An 18099-nucleotide genomic window follows, 5' to 3' on the forward strand; every position below is an offset into this window, starting at 1 on the left:
CCCTTGCATATCTCCCTGTGTCTTCACCTGTCTTCATCATTCTTTACCAATCTCCCTGTTCTTCTCTATTGACCTCCGTCACCCCAGTGAATAGGTGTCTCCCCTCTAGCCAGTGAATTACTTTCTCTTTCTCCCCACATCTAGTAATAATAAAATAATATTTCTTTTAGGATGAAAACCTTTTCTTGATTTTTTTTCCAGTCATGGTCTCATACAATATTTGTCCATTTGTGATAGGCTAATTTCACTAAGCATCTTCAGGATCATCTGTGTTATGAGGTATTTCACAGTTTCATCATTATTCTATAACATTGCATAGTATTCCATTGTGTGTATGTACCAAAGTCTGTTGATCCTTTCTTCCATTGATGGACATTTAGGCTGTCTCCATCTTTCTGCTATTGTGAATAGTGCTGCTACTAAAATTTGCTGTGTATATCTACTTGTGCTGTGGCTCTTATTTCTTCTGGATATATATCAAGTAGAGGGATTGCTAGGTTATATAATATATCTGTTTCCAACTTTCTGAAGAAGTGCCATACCATTTTCCACAGTGGAAATATAGAATCATATAATCTGCAAATAAAATTTTACTTCTTGGCCAATTTGTATGCCGTATAGCTCTAAGACTTCCAACACAGTATTGAATAGAAGTAGTGTGACAAAGAGAATCCTTGTCTGGTCACTGTTAGCAAAGAGAATGTTTTCAGTTTCTCTCCATTGAGAGTAACATTAGCTGTTGAATTTGTATATGTGCCTTTTGTTATGTTATGGAATGTTCCTTCTATTCCTGTTTTATTGAGTGGTTTTATTAGTGATTTTGTAAAATGTCTTTTCTGTATCAATCAATATGATCATGTGCCTGTTTTCCTTTGTTTTATTTATGTGGTGGATTGCATTGATTTCTAATATTGACTCATCCTTGCATCTCTGGTATGAAAACCACTTGGTAATGATGTATTAGTTTTTTGATATGTCGCTGAATTCTGTTGGCTAGGATTTTGTTGAGAATTTTTACATCTACATTCATGAGGGATAATGACCTATAATTTTCTTTTTTAGTGATGTAGTCTCCTGGTTTTGTTAACAGGGTTTATTTCATAAAGTGTATTGGGAGCTTTTCATCCTGTTCTGTGTTCTGGTATAATCTGAGTAGAATTGGTGTCTTCTTTAAATGTTTGGTACAATTCATCCGTGAAGCCATCTGAGCCCAGACTGTTTTTTTGTTGTTGCTGGGAGTTTTTTAATGATCTGATCAATTTTCATTTGTTATAGGTCTAGTCAAGTATTCGGCTCCATTCTGTATTAGTTTATTACTTATAAAATATCATCTTTATTTTTTAAGATAATTAAAATTATTACCTTTATTATTTCTTTTCTTCTTTTGACTTTAGGCTTATTTTTTTATGTTTTTTCTAATTGTTGAAGATGTTGTTTTTAATGTAGTGAATTTGGTTTTTTCTTCTTTTGGGATGTGTGCATTTATTGTTAGAAATTGCCCTCTAACTGCTTCTGCTTTATTCCAGAGATTTTGGTATTTTGTGTTTTCTTTCTCATTTGATTCGATAATTTTTTTATTTCACTTTTCATTTGTTCGATTACCTAGTAACCTTTAAGCAGTGTGTTACTCAATTTCCCTGTCATTATGTTTGCTTTTTTCCTTTTGATCTGCCTATCGTTGATTTCTAATTTGATAGCTTTGTGTTCTGAAAAGATGCTTTGTAGTAATTCAATGTTTTTAATTTTTTTGAAGCTTGCTGTATGGCCTAACATATGGCCTATTTTGGAGACTGTTCCATGTGCACTGGAAAAGGATGTATATTTTGCTGTTGGGTTGAGTTCTTTGTTTATATTATGTGTCAGTTTGGTTGATTGTGTGGTCACGTTATTTTGTGAATTTTTTTCTAGTTGTTCTTTCCTTTATCAAAATTGAGTTATTAAAATCTCTTATAGTAGAAGTGTCTGTCTTTTTCTTCAATATTATTAGAGTTATATGTATGTATTTTGAGGATCTTTTATTGGGATCATAGGTATTTATCATGGTTGTCTGCTCACTTGCGAAAGTCAAGAGACCGAGATTAGCAAAATGGGTAAGAAAACAGGATCCTTCAGTATGCTGTCTAAGAGGAACACACCTTACACACAAAGACAAAAATAGATTAAAAATCAAAGGGTGGAAAAATTTTTATCATGCTACTGGAAAACAAAAACTAGCAGGAGTGGTAATATTAATTTCAGGCAAAATAGACTTTAAGGCAAAACCAGTATAAGAGACTCTCTGTCTCTTGACTTTTGCATTTAGTCCAATAACATTCCGTGTAATTATCGATAGATATGAACTGATTGCAGTCATTGTTCTCTCTCTCTCTCTCCTGGTTTCCTTGTTCCACAAAATATTTTTGTCCAGAGTTCATTTTGTCTATGCATTTTTCTGGTCAATTTCTTCATTGCTATTCTTTTAATGTTTACTAGATCTTTCTTTATGGTTTTCCTTTGTCTTGATGTGAAGGTGCATTAATTTTCTTTGAGGCTACCCTGCAATTTACTAATTTCTTCAGTTTGAAGCAGTCAGTTTTATCTTAAATATGCTTGAGTTTCTCACCATTTGGAGGTTCTATAACAACAATTTTCCTGTTTTTTGCTTGTATTTGTCTTCATTGTAAATTGGTAACTTTTATTCCTTGTTTTCAGTCATGTAGGTTTGTGTTACTCTGGATACTTCTATATCTGGAGTGAATTCTGTGTGATACTGTTGTGTATGTCAATCTCACTCCAAAGGATTCCCTTTATTTTATTTACTTATTTTTGTAAAGTTGGTCTGGTTATTACAAATTCCTTTAATTTCTTTTTATTTGAAAATGCTCTAATTTTGCCATCGTAGTTGAGGGACAGCTTTGCTACATATATGATTCTTGTTGGACAACAGTTTTCTTTCAGGTTTTTGTATTTGTCTTCCCCTTGCCTTCTTGCCTGCATGGCTTCTGCTGAGAAGTTTAATATTATTGGTTCTCTTTTGCATGTAACTCTGTTTTTCATGAGCTGCTCTCAGAATTCTTTCCCTGTCACTGATTTTGGAGAGTTTGATTATAATTTGTCTTGGTGATTGTCTTTTGAAGTCTAACCTATTTAGGGTTCATTCAGCTTTTGGAATGCTTATCTTTTTGTCTTTCATGATGCTAAGGAAATTTTATTCCAACCGCTCTTTGACTTTGTTTTCTGTGCTTTTCATTGTCTCTCCTTAATCTGGAGTTCTGATCACCTATAAGTTATTCCTGTTGTTTCGCATGAGTCATAAGCATTCTGCAGATTTTCTCATTCTGTTTTCTGATTGTACTTCTAGATTAGTAGTATTGAGAGATTTTATCTTCGTCGAACTAATTCGAGCTTCCACTGATTTAGATCTACTCCTTTGCTCTTTCAATGTATTATCCATTTTTGAAGTGTAAGTATTAACCTTCTGAATATCTATCTGCAGCTTTTGTATTGTCGCCAAACCTTTATCTATTTTCTTTGTTTGTTCCTATAGTGTTTTCCTGAATTCTTCTTTGTTTTCCTCCACCTTTCTATCAGTCCTTTGGAGGTACCTAAATACAATTTCTTGAATTCTTTTTTTGATAGTTCCAATGCCTTTTCTCCTTCTAAAACATTTTCTAGCTCTGCCTCTTAGTTACTTGTTTGAGCCACTGTGTCTTGTTTCTTTGTGTGAATGGAAATTGTTGCTTCTGGGATGTTGTGGTTGTGTCACACACCACAGTGCGTCAGAAGCAACAGATAATGGATGACTATAAGTTAATGTGTTCTCAGGCACTCGCCAACTGCCTCCTGGAGGGTTTGATTACGGATGGAAGCTTGTGCACCATTCTCTCTTTACCATTTATGCAGCTCAGTTTAGCATGGGTTTAGCTGATGTTGGTTGTTGTCATTGATCTGGTGTATAGCAGCTGATAATTGGCCCTTGCTTGGTAAGTGGTGTTGTGGAGGATATGGTTGTGAATCAGCTGTATAGGCATGGTGGCTGTCCCCCGTTGTATGAGGCAAGAAGAGAAAACACACACACAAGAGAAGTGAAAAAAGAAAAGAGTAAAAAAAAAAAAAAAAAAAAACAGGCATTGGCTAGAAAAAGAATACAAAACCAAAATAAAAAAGAGGGAAAGAAAATTTTTTTGAAAATTGAATCATGGAAGAGAAACAGTAAAATGAACTGAACACAGTTAGGCAGAGTAGAAAGAGACCTGAGAGTAATAAAGAAAAACAAAGAGAAAAAGAAAGAAAGAAGCAAAGAACACAGCAGTGATTGGGAAAGAGAAGAAAATCAAGAAAAAAAATGAAAGCAAAGATAGAAAGAATAGAAATCAAAGTAGCATAAGGAGAGGAAGAAGGGAGAGAAGAAATCAATAAACAAAAACAATGAAAGAAAATAACCAGAGAAAAGGAAAACTCTGGGGTTTCCTGCCAGTGAAGGGACCTTATTAAACAATGAGACAGTGGTGCTCTGGCCCTAGATGGAGTTCCTGTAAGGCAAGTTGTTGTCACTTCTGGGCACCCTTTCAAGAAATAGTTTGTGTAGACTCCAAGGTAGTTTGGGGATTTGAGTATTTCTGCCCCAAGGGAAGCCAAGGCCAAGAGGTCTCACTAGTCAGGGCTGTTCTGAACCAGCTGTATGGGTCAGAAGCAGGTCCCACTACTTGATTCTAGCTACCAAGGTTGATACGCTAACTCCCTACTGACTTTGATGTGGTTACAACCACCGGATGAGCAGGAGCTTCGCTTGGAGTGTATTAGGGTGGGGCTATCCATGCCTCTGGTCACCAGGGTAATGTGGTATACAAGAAAATACTTAGCACCTTACTCTCCACCAATAAGCAATATGCTTCAGCACTACCGACTGCTCTCTGCATTTAAAGCCACCCACAAAAGTTCAAGATGGCAGCTCCACACCTTTCTTGCCAGCACAGATCACCTGTCTTCTTTCCCCTCCTTATCCCCACACCTTACACACACACATCTATCTATTCAGTTGCTTCTCTGAATTAGGGCTAGTTCAGAGCTGGCCAGGGCTGACTCTGCTTGTTTGGAGTAGGGCATACCTGAATCCAGTCTCTGGGGTTGATGCAGGTAGAGCCCTACTCACGTTGATGGTGCTGATGGGTTAATGCGCTGGACTGCAAAGTCAGTTTGAACTGACTGTGGTTGGCGGTTCAAGCCCACCAGCTGCTCCTTGGAAACCCTATGCAGAGTCACTATGGGTCTGAACTGACTTAATGGCACTTAACAACAACAACACAACTGTGCATTTCACTTCTGTGAGGCTTCTACCACTAGGACAGTGGGAGCTTTGCTGGGGTGTCCACAGGGTAGGGATCAGCCACGCCTTTGTTGTAGGAACAAGAAAAAAAATCACACCTTTATCTCCATGAGTCACCGGTATGTTTCTGCAATGCCAATACACAGTCTTGCCTCTGAAGCCACTCACCAAAATTTAAAATGGGTGTGCCGCATTGGTCAACCCACACAGTCACCAGCTTGTCCTTTTTTGATTTGCCATGTTTGTTCAGTTTTCTCTCCTAGTAAGTATGCAACCCATTTCTCTATCCCTTCTTCTAAAGCTCAGGATTACAGGACTGTGATCTTTGTCTGTTTCATTTGGTTTTCCTTATCTTTGTAGAGGGTCTATACAGCCATTCTGCCTAGTCTGCTTTCTTGCTGCCTCTCCTCCATAGTGTTTTTTAGTGACTGATTTTTCAGAAGTAGATCAGATCTTTCTTCTATGGTGACTCTAGGTGGCACCGATCCTCCAACCTTTCAGTTAGCATCTGAGTTCACTAAAGGTTTGTGCTATTAATTCCAATAAATTTTCAGTTTTGTATATGCATGCTTTGCTCAAACTTCCTCCATCTCAGTGATTCTGATTTTGTTTGTTTTCTGGTAGTGTGTGGAGAAATAGTTTTCTGTAATTTTTTTCTGGATAATTATTCTTTTGTTGTTACTAGGTGCCATCGGGTCGGTACCGGCTCATAGTGACCCTATGCACAACAGAATGAAACACTGCCAGATCCTGGGCCAACCTCACAATTGTTGCCACACCCGAGCCCATTGATGCTGCCACTTGGCCAATCCATCTCGCTGAGGGTCTTCCTCTTTTTCTCTGACCCTCCACCTTACCAAACATGATATCCTTCTCCAGCTACTGGTCCCTCTTGACAACATAGCTGAAGTATGAGAGACGAAGTTTATCCATCCTGGCCTCTAAGGAGTACTCTGGCTATAGTTCTTCCAACACAGATCTGTTGGTTCTTTTGGCATCCCATGGCACTTTCAATATTCTCTTCCAACACCATAACTCAAAAGCATCAATTCTTCTACAGTCTTCCTTATTCACTGTCCAGCTTTCACATGCATATGAGGTTATAAATATATTTCTTGTTATTGTAGATAACCTTGCTGGTTCACCAGAACGGAGAGGGGAATATGTTGAGGGTGGGAGATACAGAAGAGAGTACACAGAGAATGACGGTCAGCTTCAGGTCTGCGATGTTGTGTCAGGACCACGTACTGTCATTCTCACTGAATCAGCAGTGACCTTACCCCTAGGAGGGTATCCAGGGCCTTTTGGGGTTCTCCCGAACAAAAGTAAGTAGCTCAAGCTATTTGGCTATGAATTGACGGAAATACAAGTAGCTACTGTTTGGCTGAAAACTGGGGGTGAGTTCATTTCTAAACCTGATCAGAGTCTTAAGGGTTAGACCAGTCTCTGTCCAAACAGTAGGTTTGGTCTTTTTAAAGATTTTGAGCTTTGTTCCACATCTGTCTCCCACTCCATCCAAGACATTGCAATGCAGTTTCTTTCAGAGCAGTTGGTAGAGGTAGCCAGACACCGTCTAGTTCTTCTGGTGTCAGGATCATGGAGACAGACGACCATGTGAGCTGGGCTAACTTTTCTTGCACCTCCAGTTTTCACCACTCTTTCCTCTGGTAAGGGTGAGACAATAGTTGCACCTTAGATGGATGGCTATTCACAAGCTTTTTAAGACCCCCAGACTACTCATCAAAGTAGGATACAGAACAGTTCTTTGTAGACTTTGTTAAGCCAGTTGACCTTGGTATCGCTTGAGACAGTGGTTATGAGACCCCAGGCCTAGTGACTAATTCCTTTAAGTTGAATGATAATGTCTATGTTTTCGTAACTTTTCCCCTTGTGTGCGTCACCACATTCATGAATATATTTGCAGCAAAGGTCAATATGAATTTATATGGGGAGCCCTGGTGGTGCTGCAGGATAAGCACTGGACCGTTACCTGTAAGATTGGCAGTTCAAACCCATCAGTTGCTTCATGGGAGAAAGAGGCGGCTTCTGCTTCTGTGAATATTTAAGACCTTGGAAGTCCTATTTAAGGTCACTGTGAGTCGGAATTGGCTAGACAGCAATTAGTTTCATTTTTGGTTATGAGACAGTGTGTGGCTCTCCCTTCCCTACCCGTCAGCCTATGTGTATGCAAGCATCAGCTCATAACCAAAAGCGAAATCTATTGCCTTGGAGTCAATTCAGACTCACAGTGGCCTTATTTAGGGTTTCCATGGCGATCAACCCTCACGGAAACAGAAAACCTCATCGTTCTCCCATGGAACAGCTGATGGGTTTGAACTCCTGACCTTGCAGTTAACAGTCCAGTGCTTATCCTACAGCACCACCAGGACTCCTCATATTGGTGCTGAGCTACCGTGGATACCCAGTTGGCTTAGTGCACTGCAGCCCAGAACTCTTGGACTCAAGCAATCCTCCAGCCTCAGCTTCCTTAGTGGTGGAGTTAAGTCCTGTGAAATCAGGTCTGACTCTCAATGACCTTGTATAGAATTTCCAAAGAGTGACTGGTAGGTTTGAACCACTGACCTTGCAGTTCAAATTGACCTTGTAGTCCAGTGCTTATCCTATAGTGTCACATCAGGACTGCTGTGCAGGTGTAGTTAGCAGGCACAACCTTGCTCCAGGTATCATTTCATAGATTGCTGTTAATTACTGCAGGATTGTACCTATAACAGTATTTACCTTTGTTGCCTTTAACTCTTGCATTCCTCCCAGTTAGCTTCCCCTGCCTCCATCATTTTTTTGCTGACCTCTTTCTTACAGAATATTGCATTCCACTTATCCAAGTTAACGTGTCTACCCTCAAGCCAGTGACTTATTCTCCTTTACCCTCCCATCCCTTGTAACCATCAAAGACTGTTTCTTTTAAAGTTAAAAAAAAAAAAAAAACCTTTCTTAACTTTTCATAATACTGTCTTTTGTGACTAATTTCAAACAGCACTTTATGCTCCTGCAGAGATTTAAAGCCTCAAAACCCTATACAGTGTCACTAGGAGTTGGAGACCACTCGACAGCACTTAAAAACAACAACAATGTCCTCAGGTTCATCAGTGTTATGTTTTGCAGACTCACCATGATTGTTTAACACTGCATAGTATTTCATTATGTGGATATTTTGTAGTTTATGTGTTCTTCCATTGATCGGCATTTAGTTGTCTCTGTCTTGCTGTTGTAAATAATGCTACAGTGAACATGGGTGTGCATATATCTATTTGTATAGTCTATTATTTCTCTAGGATATATACCAAGAAGAGGGATTGTTGGGTCATAAGGTATTTGTATTTCCAGATTTTTCAGGAAATATCATACAGTTTTCCATAGTGTTTGTTCCATTTTTCAGTTCCTCCAGCAGTGTCTGTCTCTCTACACTCTCGGCGTTTGTTGTTTTCAGGTTTCTTGAACATTGCTATTATTGCTGGTGTGAGATGATATCTCGTTGTTGTGATTTGCATCTCTCTAATGGCTAATGAGGAGTCCTGGTGTGGCACTGTGGGTTAATGCGTCAGACTGCAAAGCCGTTTGAACTGCAAGGTTGGTGGTTCAAGCTGACCAGCTGTTCCTTGGAAACTCTGTAAGGGTCACTATGGGTTGGAATCAACTCAGTGGCACTTAACAGCCACAAAAACAATGGCTAATGAGGAATCCTTGTGTGGCTTAGTGGGATAAAGCACTAGATCACAACGTCGGTTTGAACCACAAGGTTGGTAGTTCAAACTCACCAGCCATTCCTTGGAAAGGCTTACAAGGTTGCTATGAGTCAGAACCAACTCAACAGCATGTAACAACAACAATGGCTAGTGAAATCCTAGTGTGGCACTATAGGATAAGCACTGGACTGTTAAAACCCACCAGCTTCCCCATAGGAAGCCCTCAGTGGCGCTTAGCAGTAACTCACTGATGTTTTTTCATGTTGTTGGCCATCTGAATATCTTCTTTAGTGATGTGTTTGTTCATGTCCTCTGCCTGTTCTTTAATTACATTGTTTGTCTTTTTTCTTGTTGAGGCATTGAAGTTTTCTATAAATTTTAGATTCATCTCTTGTCTGCCAAAATTTATTTTCCCAGTTTGTGAGTTATCTTTTTTCTCTTTTGATGACATCTTTTGATGTGCAGAAGTGTCGTAACTTTTAGGAGATCCCTGTCATCTAGTTTGTCTTGTACTGTTTGTGTTTTCAGTTATGATTGATAATGTTATGAGGGTGAATCAAAACTTACCGGCACTCTGCCTGTGGAATGTATTTTAATCACCTTTTAGAAAAGACAAATACATCATTTTTCAACATAATACCTTGCTTTTCAATACTCTTTGTCCATCTGTCAACAAGCTTTCATATTCCCTTATTTGAAAATGGTGTAGGCTGAGCTGTGAATCACGAACACACCACTGTCTTCACTTCTTTATCTGAGGTGAATCTTCATCCTTGAAAGGCTGCTTTGAGGGGACCAAACAGATGAAAGTCCAATGGAGCAAGATCAGAATTATGAGGGAGGATGCTTTAACCCCTCAAAAAAAAAAAAAAAAAAGTTTTTGCAGAGTGTCAACAGTGTGGGCAGAGGTGTGAGGATGTATATTGTCACGCAAGATCACAAATGCCCTTGGAATAGCAGTCCTCGGAATTTAATCTGAAGTTTAGGCTTCAGCTCCTCAGTGAGCATGTGCTCAGTGAGCACTACAAGGAGTACTATTGATTGTTGAAACTTTTTTACTAACAGTGTTCCAATGCTGGCCCTTGAGAAGCCCAGAAAACTGTAAGCATCAATTTTCCAGCTGATGATTGACTTTTGAACTTTGTCTTGGTCGGTAATTGAGGCTATTTCCATTCTATACTCTGCCGTTTACTCTCAGACTCATAGTGATGGATCCAGTAATGATTTTTTTTTAAAGGAGTTTTACCTTCTTTCGAGTATTGGTCCAAATTTTCTTTGCAGATATCCAAATGCTTGTTTATGCACTTCCGTGAGTTGTTTTGGTGCCCATCTCACACAAACGTTTCAAAACCCAAGTCTGTCGTGGATTATTTCACAAGCAGAGCCATGGCTGATTGTGATTTTTTTTTTTTTTTGCCACGTAATCCAAAGTCATTCATCTATCCAACCGAATCATTTCACGTGCACACTCAATGTTGTCATCAGCCATGGACATGTGTTTTAATATAACCTGATTATGGGTAATTTTTGACTCAATCTCATATTTATGCCATGGATTAAGGCCTCCAGTTTGTCCCTATTTTTTCGTTAAGTTATCTTTATAGTTCTAGGTTTTATGTTGTCTTTGATCCATGACTTTACATATAGTGTGAGATCTGGGTCCTGTTTCATTCTGCAAATGGACATTTAGTTTTGTCAGCACTATTTGTTAAAGAGAACATCTCTTCCCATATAATGTGTTTTGGCCCTCTGTCAAAGATCAGCTATTGATAGGTGGATTCATCAGCTATTCATTCTTCTGGGTTCTCAGTTCTGTTCCATTGGTCCATGTGTTTATCATTATACAAGTACCAGGCTGTTTTGACTACCACAGCTATGTAAGTAGGTTTTGAGATCAGATAGTGAGAGAGCTCCTTTGTTCTTCTTTAGTAATATTTTGCTCATCCACCGTCTTTTTCTTTTCTATATAAATTGGCCACTTGTTTTTCCATATCTCTAAAGAATGATGTTGGAATCTAGATTGGAATTGCATTGTATTTGTAGAACACTTTGGTTCTCAACCACATTTTACTGAAGTTTCCTTCACTAATGAATTTCTGCAGGGTTGCAAGATTGTTTCTAGCTATACCTGGGGTATACTTTGTGGAGAGAAAAAAATTCAGATACCTGAGTGATAGGGTTGGTTATTGTTGTTGTTATATGCCATGGAGTCAGTTCTGACTCATAGTGACCCTGTACAGGGTTTCCAAGATGAGCAGAAAGCCTCATCTTTCTCCCGTGGAACAGCTGGTATTTTCGAACTGCTGACCTTGCGGTTCGCAGCCTGATTCGTAACCACTACACTACCAGAGCTCCTTGCTATAAGGGGTTGAAAAGGTCATAGAAACAGAGTAGAGACAATGCTTGTTTTTGACATTTTTATTGTGAATTAAGTGAATGTTTACACATGGGATCATGTTTTACATCCAAAAAATCACACACTTTGTTTCATCTCAATGATTGCAGTCCCTTCCATATAAAAACAGTTACCCCACTTCCTCCCTCATCTCAATGATTGCAGTCCCTTCCATATAAAAACAGTTACCCCACTTCCTCCCTGTGGTCCCTGTTTCATTTCACCCTACTTCCCAACCCTTCTGAACCTTGTCCCCAGGTAAATGTAGACTTTTGATCTTGAATGGTTGACCATTCCATGGTGAGCATACTTCACTAGTTTTGTTGTCCCCACTATCTACCTATTTATATTTTGGTCGAAAGTTGGGCAAGGGTGAGTTCCTTTCCAGCCCTGAAGGGTGGCCCAGGGCCATAGTGTAAGGTTCCTTTAGTCTCTTTGTATCCAGTCTACCCAATCTTTTTTATAATTTTGAGTTTTGTTCCACACTGATACATTGCTTTTGGAATATTTTCTAATGGAGACAACCCTGAGAATGTCATTGAATAGTGGAGTTTTCAAATACAGAATTTCAGAGGAGGGTATAGGTTTTTATGTATTCAACTATGCAGAATATTTGCATTCTTTATCGTGGAGCTACACAGATTAATTAATAGGCCATTTGGGAGTTTAGAAAACTATGTTTGGAACTTGATTATGTTAAGCTTTGAATCTCAGTTTTATTTCCAGTGGAAACAATAGCTTTCCATTTGTACTTTAAGGATAGTTGTTCTTTCTAGTCCTTCCCTGGCTCCTTTGACCAATTGTTTCAGATGAAATAGTGGCCATTTCCTTAAACCTCTAAGGTTCCTTATACTGTTCTTGGTGTTATCATGACTTGCCTTGCCTGCTCTGTGCTCTCTGCCTTAGATTCTATTTCCACTCCTTAGCTTTCCCTGGTATTATACTTGAAATCATTTTCAAAATTGCAAAGCACTATGTATGTGTAGTGCCCAGTGATTATTATGATGCTATCTTTGTCTCTCTCTGTATCCCTCACAATTGACATTTGAGATGTATGATCCAGATCCAGGGATATGAAATTGAGAGATGGGCAAGGAAAGCCTGCTGCCTGTCAAATTAGGAAGTAACAAGAAATACAAATTGAACTCTCTTCAGTCTGACACTATTAACTACGTATATATTGTGTGAAAAATACTGTACTAAGCAGTGAAAACTGAGGAGAATTGCTATATCCAGTGATAACTCTTCAGCCTAGATCTTTGATTGACGAGCTGTTCCTGTGATCCGGGCCCTGCCCAGGGGCCAGATCCACACCCACACTAGCCCCCTAATGACCTGAGGAGCCAGATAAGAGCAGGAGTTTGTTAGCTGGGTCTCTTCCGGACAGGCCCTGCCTGGGGACTAAGGTCATTCACACTGCTGTCTTAAACCAGAAGCTTTAATTGGCAGATTTCTGGGCTTTACTTTTAGCAGGACTTTTAACAGCTAAACCAGGAGAGCTGTTGTTTCTCTTTCTTGGCTCAGCAGTGAACTAGCATCATTGTATGACTACAAATGCACTGCTGTGGAGCTTGTGGAGACTTAGTTCCATCAGTAATTAATATCCCAAAGGACAAGGGCATATCCTTAAGTCAATGCAGAATGAGAGTTTCCCATAGTCTTTTATCCTGAAGATTACTATTTTATCTGACGAAATTTCCAGAAATCTCCTTTCATGAGATCACGACTTTCAGTTTGGTCTAAGAAACAGAGAAAAAAATAATAGATCATTTTACCACCAAGGCAGTTAAGAAGCAGATGTTTTGTATTTTCTTCTCCCTGGGCCAGCTAAAATTTGCTTTCAGAGTTGCGAGTTTAGCCCCTGTCATTCCTGATTTCCACCCAGACTGTCTTTCACCTTTGTCCTAAGGAGTGCAGCCACCGTGGTTGGCAAACATGGTGAAATTGTTCATTAAAAAATAAATAAATAAAAGAGCCCCCTCGGAGGGTCGTCACTTTTGATGTGGCTCTTTGTTCTCAGGCACTGGCCATTTAGGAATGACCACCTTGAACTTGCCTACAGTCAATTCCAACTCACTGACCCCGTGTGTGTCAGAATAAAACTGTGCTCCCCAGGAGTTGCACGGCTAGTTTTCACAAGTAGATCACCACCAGGCCTTTCTTCTTAAAAAACCTCAGGACAAACTCGAGCCGTCAGCCTTTAGATTAGCAGCCATGTACAATAACCACTCATGCTTCCCAGGAAGTCAAACATGGCAACAGAAGGAAATGATGGGAGAAGGAAAGGCAGTGGAGCAGGACTGGCATGAGGCCGACTCAGAAGGGAAGCAGCTGCACAGTAGAAACTTCTTGCTGAGTAACCAGGTCTCTGCAGACTCACAGCCTCACTCCTTCCCCTCCCCACCATTGATTCAGGCTCTAAAGGGAACCCAGGGGCCGTGTTAAAATGCAGGCACAGTTGGATTGGATTTGTCCAAAGGCTGCTGCAGTGCCTCTGGAGCAGCCATGAATACTGGGGCATAAAGAGCCAGGGCTTCATCAAAAGGGCAAGGCTAAGCCATTAACAAAGAAATGATTGCCTAGCTGAGGACACATCAGCCCACTGCTGCTGGGCGCTGTGCTTAAAGTTACCTGCTCAAATAGTTCACAGCCAAATAAATAAGCTGTCAGCATGTCCCTAAAAGCCAAGCCTAAAAAGAAGCTAGAGTAAACTTACATACATTATTATCGTTAAGTGCCATTGAGTTGATTTCCACTCATAGTGACTTTGTATAGGGTTTCCGAGGAACAGCTAGTGAGTTTGAACTGCCGATCTTACAGTTAGCAGTCTTGTGCTTATCCTACAGAGCCACATCAACATACCTTAAAAGTGGTCATAGGGGAGTGCTGTTCCCAGGTGAGGCTACAGAAAACTAGGAAGTCGTGAAATGTAGTATAAAAAAAAAGGTTTGTTAGAGTATGAAAAACGACCAGCAAGGAGAGTTGCCCTAGACAGCAGAACCTCCCCATACTCACAGTCTAAGGTGTGTTTACTTTACAGCAAGGGGCTCTGCTACAGAGCAGTTCAGCCAGATTTCAAAAAAGGGGTGGACTTTCCTGTTTGTGTAGTTTCACTCTTGTATGTTGCTTCTTTCACTTTTTTACCCCATGCTTTGTGTGCATCTGGTGTCCATGATTCAACAATTGTTGTTAATTGCTGTCAAGTTGGTTCTGACGCATACTGATCCTCTATAGAGTTTCCAAGGAGCTGCTGGTGGGTTTGAACTGCAGACCTTGAGATTTGCAGTCCAGTGTTGATCCTACAGTGCCATGATGGAGTCTAAGATTTCAAGATGGTTTTGCAACTGCACTAAAAACTGGTTAAGGGGAAGATTAATAGGTTAACAAACCATGATGGTTAACAACCCTTGCTGGGTAGCTGAATAGGGAGGGAGGGTTCAAAACCCCTCTGGTTTCCAGACTCACAAGGAGATAGTTTTTTGTTCTATCTTGTTTATATCATATCTGCCTGACAAGGAGATAGTTTCTATCTCTTGTCCACATCCTGTCCCTCTGTTCTTTGTATTTGGAGGTTTTTTGTTTTTGTTTTTATGGTCCTATTGATCTTCTCTAGTTGCCTCCACTACTGATCTTTTTCCTCAGTAATTTTCTTCCTGTCCCCTTGCCTTAACAGCACAGTGGTTCTGTAGGATAAGCACTGGACTGCGAACCACAGAATTGAAGGTACAAGCCCACCAGCCACTCTGTGAGAAAAAGATGAGGCTCTCTGGTCCTGCAAAGATTCCCAGCCTCAGAAACCCTATATAGGGCCACTATGAGTCGGCTAGGAACCTGCAGATTCTGATTCTGTCCCAGATAGTCTTGGCAAGTCTTTGTTTCAAGACCAGTTAAGATCATATTATTAATCCAATTCAAATAGGTCTCTTTCTCTACAAGTTGTAGGCTTTTTCTAATTCTTGTAATTGGCCCATAAAGATGTGTTGCTTGATGACATTGCTCTGGGTTCTAGATAGACCACAAGGTTCTCTTTGTATTTTCTCCACATTCAGTGGGAAAGGACTTTGTTTTTTACCATTGAAAAGGTAAAGGCTAAAGCTGAGACTATCTGACTTTCTTCTGAGTAAAGCCTGGGTACCCTAGGCTTTCATATGAGATGCGTGTGAGCCACTTTCAGTGATGCTATGCTTTTGACATCCTTGCTTGGTGTAACTATAATTAATTATTGGAAGTTGTCATAGTGAAGGGCAGTTATCACAAGTCTTGGATTTAGGATTCGGGGGTGGGGGGTGGGGGTGGGGACGAATGCTTTTCCGTGTCCACACAGTTGCAGCAGTGGAGTAAGCATTGATTCTTGGTTCCATGCTCCTCTTCTCCAGCCAGCAGCTGTCATTTAACAAGGTGCAGCCAGACTCACTGGGCACCCAGGACTTCTGCCTGCTAACTTCACGGACCCTGCAGCAGTCCTCTATTTGAGTAGATCAGAAACAGAGGAAGGCAAAATAAAACACAATTGTGAACTTGAGCATTGTAAAGTCTGTTCCATTTATAATTATAGACCTAGTGTCTGCATATCCCATTCATTATCTTTGTATCTTAGTCTAAGAAAGAACTCACATGATTGGTTCATTTGAAGGACTCTCTCCCCTTGTTTGGGAACTGACATCACATGAGTAATTCACAGAATACATGTAGTTTATGTGTGGCTGGATGCCAGTGAGTGGCTGCTACTGATTGGTGGCTAACAGCTGGATCTGGTCTCTAGTTCAGAGCAACAACTGTTAGTCTCCATACAGGTCCAGCCAGCCAGTCTTGTCACTTTATGAGGAGGTTTCAAACAGTTCATGGAAAAATGGAATTAAAAGATAATGGAATTTTTTTCATGATTTATTTAAAGCGCCCTGTGCCGTCTAAGTACCAGAAAGAACCTTGTTCCCATCACTTACACTCAAATAAATGTGGTTATCCTGCAAGCATGCCAAGTTCTAAAGAATTAAATATCCTGTGCTTGCATCACAGAAAGACTTAAAACCCAAAGCTTAAGATGTGGGGGCCCCTCCAGTGTTTGGGGAAGGGAATCCTAAGTGTTACAGGTCCCTCCTTTATAGCAAACAGCACGCTTCGGGATCTCCTGTTTCTATCACAAGGCTGACTTTATATTTTGTTTCTTTTTGGTGCTTTTAGCTTATTGTTTACTGTTCCCACTAATAGACACAGGGTCTCCGTGATAATTCATTCTAATGATTTCAAAGCATTTTGAGGAGAAGGAAGAACTATTTTGATTGGATGTCAGCAAAACTTTCTTCCTGATAATGCTGGGAACGAAGCATATGCATAGCACCTTAACCAATGAGGAACTGAATACCAAGGAGCGGTACCATTGTAAAGCATCAGCTTGGTGTTTAGAGCAAAATCAGGGGAGGGAGAAGTGTGTGCATACTTGCTGAACCCAGAGTCCTGATTACATGTCAGCAAGTCATCTGTGGAGAGTCCTGGTGTGGCGCTGTGGATTAATGCGCCAGACTGCAAAGCCGCTTGAACTGCAAGGTTGGTGGTTCAAGCTCACCAGCTGTTGCTAGGAAATTCTTTACAGGATCGCTATGGGTCGGAATCGACTTGATGGCACTTAACAACAACAACAACAAGTAATCTGTGGAGAAAGCCTCTGAGACATCCTGGGAATGGGGTCTGGCCCATCAGTGCGTGGGGCCAACATAGGCTGGCACAGCTTCTAAATGGATTTCTTTCTTTCTAGGCAACGTCCTGCCCTTGGAGAATGTCTGGCCTCGCTGGCAGCGGCCATACCAGTGGCATTTCTGGAGCCCACCCTTAACCGCTATAATCCGCTTTCAGTCTTCAATACCAAAACCCCCAGGGAGAGGTCTAGTAAGTATCCTCCCACAGAGGTGATCATGCCATTCCACATGCTGGGAGAACAGCCAGGAATGGCACACAGCCTTGCAGCTCTGTTGGTTTACCTGGACCAAGAGGGACCAGGATGCCGGCATTAGAGGCTAGGTTCCATGTTGCCATCTGAGTGAAGACATGGACATGTCAAGGACTGTATAATCAGTAGTAGTAGTTAGTTTCTTCTTCTGGGAAGGGAGGAGACACTGTAGTTGATTTCTAAATCCTTTCCATCCGAAGACTTCCTGGTCTCTTTTATCCTCTAACTTTCAATTCCCTTTCTATACTTGGGGATGTGTCCCTTTCACCAGAGTATCAGCAGAAGTGGGGTGCACATCCGCTCTAATACCCTAGCTAAAACCAAGGAGAAGCTGTGCTTTCAAAGATGCTGTGACCACGTGTTTGCCATTGCCAAGGAAGACTAAAAAACCTAGAAAGATACCGGATAAAATTATACAAGAAAGAGAATTTATTAACAGGAGCATTGATGCACTAGTTTCTAGAATAAGGATCAGTACAGGCCCGTGAGCCCCATGTGGCCCCTTGCCTATTATAGTAGATAAACTTGCATTACAGATTATGGTTGGTTACTTCAGCACTGTGATGCTGGAGCGAAGTATAGTGACAGTCTGTCTGGCCTGCAAGGCCTAAAACGTTTACTGTTTGACCCTGTACAGAACAAGTGTGCCAACCCTTGTTCTAGAAAAACTTAGAACTAGATTCCCAGTCCTGATGTGGTGCTGCAGGATAATGCAAAGGACCATGTGGGCAGTTTGAACCGAAAGGCTGGT

General features: G+C 40.6%; 1 protein-coding gene across 1 annotated transcript in view; it reads left to right on the plus strand.

The window, feature by feature from the left end:
* RYR3 (ryanodine receptor 3) overlaps nt 1–18099 on the plus strand; it is a 775913-nt gene that overhangs the window by 655101 nt on the left and 102713 nt on the right. The window contains exon 65 of the mRNA XM_006831810.1: nt 17157–17287. Coding sequence (XP_006831873.1) covers nt 17157–17287 — 131 coding nt within the window. The remainder of the gene's footprint in view (nt 1–17156; nt 17288–18099) is intronic.

Source organism: Chrysochloris asiatica, unplaced genomic scaffold (assembly GCF_000296735.1).
Source record: "Chrysochloris asiatica unplaced genomic scaffold, ChrAsi1.0 scaffold00004, whole genome shotgun sequence".
Classification (NCBI taxonomy): Eukaryota; Metazoa; Chordata; class Mammalia; order Afrosoricida; family Chrysochloridae; genus Chrysochloris; species Chrysochloris asiatica.